At 45.6% G+C, this 4,116-nt stretch overlaps 1 protein-coding gene across 1 annotated transcript in view; it reads right to left on the bottom strand.

Moving 5' to 3' along the window:
- Nucleotides 1-2,954, bottom strand: part of LOC142257266 (uncharacterized) — a 56,584-nt gene extending 53,630 nt beyond the window's left edge. The window contains exon 1 of the mRNA XM_075329432.1: nucleotides 1,941-2,954. Coding sequence (XP_075185547.1) covers nucleotides 1,941-2,685 — 745 coding nt within the window. The 5' untranslated portion in view covers nucleotides 2,686-2,954. The remainder of the gene's footprint in view (nucleotides 1-1,940) is intronic.
- Nucleotides 2,955-4,116: the final 1,162 nt, after the last annotated feature.

Genomic DNA, 4,116 nt, shown 5'->3' on the forward strand with positions numbered 1-4,116 from the left:
AGAGGACCCTATGTAGGAAAGTTGTTTATGTGATGTCTATAGCAGGTTTATATATTATCTAATTCTGTAAGGTATAGGCACCTTTATAGGACATATACCAGGGAGACTAATTTCTTTAGTAAGCGGCAAAGGTAGAGGGGACCCCTTAAAGGAAACAGTGAAAAGGAGATCATAAAGGAGTTGGCCGGGGTTAGAAAACTTGGCTGTTTTTTTCCTCAAAAACAGTGCCACCCTTGGCCACAGGTTGAGTGCAGAATTGCAGCTCAGCTCCATTCACTTCAACTCATTGTCAGCAGTGAAAGAAAACAGCCATATTTTTCTAATCCTAGACAGCCCCTTTAATCAGTCGAGATACAGAACAGCGCTCTCAACCTGTATTAAGAGAGAGGCAGAAGAGGTAGCATGACAAGGTGCTTTACAATGCCACTCTGATACAGAGCCGCTATGTACGCCCTTCATATTTTCTTAGGCTAGTTTCACACATCCACATCCGGCTTTTCGACGATTTGCCAGATTCGGTGCACTCCAGTACAGTGTATACAGTACAATGGCAGCGTGACAAGCTCCGGTCACATGCTGTCATGTGACCGGAGCATGTGACCTAGAAGTTACAGCACTGCCACTGTACTGTGTACACTGTACTGGTGTGCGCCGAATCCAGCAAACCGGCGAAAAGCCGGATGTGTGAAACTAGCCTTAAAGGGGTTTTCCAGCTAGAGAACAGTGAGTCCTAAAAGTCAAATTGGTAAGTGCCTGGCAATTGGACAGGAATGATAGAAACCCCCTTCTCCCATCCCTGTTCTTAGTGAGATCACTCATGGGTTTGGGAGTGACTGTGCGGAAATGGGATCCACTTCTCAAAAGTCTCCAGATTGACATGGTCCACCAGAGGCTCAACTGGAAGATTTCGGGCCTCCAAAGAAAAATCTCTTAAATGTTCCAACTCTTACACATCATACATAGTATTGGATTTTGCATTTTAGGCCCCAGAATTTGGGAGCGACTGAACCCTTAGCTTGGGTTATAGTTACTCCACTTGGTGCACTTTTCTCACCGTCTAATCCCATGTCTTTAGCTGGAATACCCCTTTAAATGAACATAAAAATATTACACAATTATAACATTTGTATAAAGAATACAATATATAGGTCATAAAATACCTCCAACGACTAAGGCCGGATTCACACATGCCGCGCGTTTCTTGATCCAAACTTGATAGCCTCATATATGGGTTTGGCTCAGGAGACTCGTGGCTGGTCCATGAATTACAGACCTTGGCAAAAATGATGTGTGAATACAGCCCAAGACTGTGGCCTTCATGAAGAACTACAACCACCTGCAAAAGTACATCACCCATCATGAGTTGACCCAACACTTACAGGTTGGAGACCATTGGCTAAGAAACCATTCAACCTTTGATACGTCAACATCATCATCATTATTATAAGCCGGTGGAGAAAGATTAAAAGATGGAAGTTAAAGCCATTTTATTATATGGATTTAGTGTTTTATCTGACATCCTTTTCACTGCTTTGTTCCATAAAGGGTTACGGTAAACAATTTAACTCATTAGTAATTTGTAAGCCGCCATTTGTAGTGTCCCAAAGTGAGCTGGTCCTCCAGTAGAACTTCAGTCCAGTCCATACCAATGTCCCAGTGATTTTGCCATAAATAAAGCAACGAAGACATAGCAAACAGCGGCAGAAGCTCAATGCTCAAAGCTCAAATTTTTTTTTTTTTAGGAATCTTGGTCATGCCGGCAGCCATAGGTTAAATAAAGCTGGTGAGCTAACGCTGCTAGCTGACAACGGACATTTTACATACAAAGATTTTCTCATGTAGAAAAATATTGATGATACATTTCCAATAGAGTGAAATATTAAACTTCAGATGATCCCTATTAATTTTCAAAATATATGAAACACTTTAGTCTTAGTTACCTTCATCATCATCATCATCATCATCATCATCGTCGTCATCGTCATCATCAGCTTCCTGTTTTTTGTGCTTGTCATCTTCATCGTCGTCGTCGTCATCATCATCGTCGTCGTCGTCATCATCATCGTCGTCATCATCGTCGTCATCATCATCGTCGTCGTCATCGTCATCATCATCATCATCATCGTCGTCATCATCATCTTCTTGCTTTTTTACTATTTGATCATCGTCGTCATCGTCGTCGTCATCATCGTCGTCGTCGTCATCATCGTCGTCGTCATCGTCGTCGTCGTCATCATCGTCGTCGTCATCATCGTCGTCATCATCATCGTCATCATCTTTATCATCGTCGTCATCATCATCGTCGTCATCATCATCATCATCGTCATCATCATCGTCGTCGTCGTCATCATCATCGTCATCGTCATCATCATCATCTTTATCATCATCATCTTTATCATCATCGTCATCATCATCGTCGTCATCATCGTCGTCATCATCATCATCATCGTCGTCATCATCATCGTCGTCGTCATCGTCTTTATTGTCTCCATCATCATCGTCATCATCATCGTCATCATCATCATCCGCATCATGATCTACATGAGCTTTATCATCATCATCGTCATCATCATCATCCTTCACTGCTCCTTGTGCCTGCCCTTGAACTCCCGGCAGTAAATTCACATGAAAGGAGCAAATCGCAGTGACTAGAAGGCACAGCAGCCACACTTTCTGTGAGGCCATCTTAACGAAAAGCAGAAATCAACTTCAGAAATCTACCAGCAGAGTCAGTGTCCTTCCCGTCAGCACAGAGGTGACAACCAGATGAAGAAACTTTCCAGAAAGTTAAATCAGTTCAATCCCAAGAAACAGTTCTCATTCCTTAATAATCCAGTAAAAAGGAAGATCTTGGGTGGGAGACAAGAAGACGTCAGCAGACAACGGCAAAACTGAAGAAGAAAAAGCCTTGAGAAAAAGAGTCCAATACTCAAGGCAGGCGTGATTGATAGCAACACATGCTCAGAGGGAACCTTCTACCTCTCAGCCAATAGATGCAGCCCTACAGTGCCGCTAATATAGAAAGAGATGATGGCACATATCCCTTCATGACCATATTTGTGATCCACTCTGTGCAAAAGGTCACTGAAGGCAGCTCCGAGACACGTTACTAGTGAGTCTGACATGCCTCAGTTGTGTAGCTATACTTAGGACTTATAAGACTTGTGCCGTTCATTGTGACAAGTGCCGTGTTCTTATTGACTCTGTACCCAAATACAAGCTTGGTATTGGACACCTGTATGCATATGTGTAGCACCCAAGGGGCAAAGGGTTAAATATACTCGTCGCCGGGCCAGTGATGTCGGGTCAGGGGGATGTTACGGGTGGCCCTGCCCAGCTCTATGGACCCGAGGTGTACAATAAAAGGGAGGATGATGGAATAGTAGTTTGTCTCGTGACGCCACCTGTGGTAAGCGGCTGGGGATTAGCCGCCGCTGTGGACGATGTCCTCCGGGGCTGGTGGTGTCGCAGCAAGGATGGTTCTGCTCCCCACAGGTGGAGCGGGCCCCATGAAGGATGATGGAGGTTGAAGTCATGGCTGTTAGCGCCGAAGTGTGGGACGACGGTGCCGGCAATAAGAGGCTGAGTCAGCTGCTGCGGTTCCAGGTCTTTTTACTCACAGTTCAAGTGCTGCCTCAGGGTACCGATCTCTGCCGTGATGGGCCCCAGCTGATCCCGAATCCTTCGGAGGTCAGAATCAGTCCGGTAGTCTGTGGGCCCTTCCTTCTTGCACTTTTAAGAATGAATCCCCGTGGCCTGTAGCTACTTGGGAACCCCAGTTCTTGTAGTTTTATCTCCCGTTCCGTGTGCAGGTGACATAAGACCGCGGAGGGGTCTGACTTTTAATCTCGACTCCGGACCCTATGTGCCACTGTGCTCCGGGAACTGGTGGGGGCCAGAAGGACATACAATCCCCCTGTTCTGCAGATTCTGGTGATACAACGTAAAGTCTGTTCCACCCTAGGGCTCTGCATCCTGCACTACGCCGGTCCCTAGGGAACAATGAAGCACTCCCCTCGGTGACCGTATTGTCTCCTCTGTCCCACAGTAACTACTGAAAAACCCGTCTGCTCCTTTCCTCTCCTGCTGGAGAACTCCTCACTGTTGTATCAGCTT

The sequence above is a fragment of the Anomaloglossus baeobatrachus genome, chromosome 11 (assembly GCF_048569485.1).
Source record: "Anomaloglossus baeobatrachus isolate aAnoBae1 chromosome 11, aAnoBae1.hap1, whole genome shotgun sequence".
Taxonomy (NCBI): Eukaryota; Metazoa; Chordata; class Amphibia; order Anura; family Aromobatidae; genus Anomaloglossus; species Anomaloglossus baeobatrachus.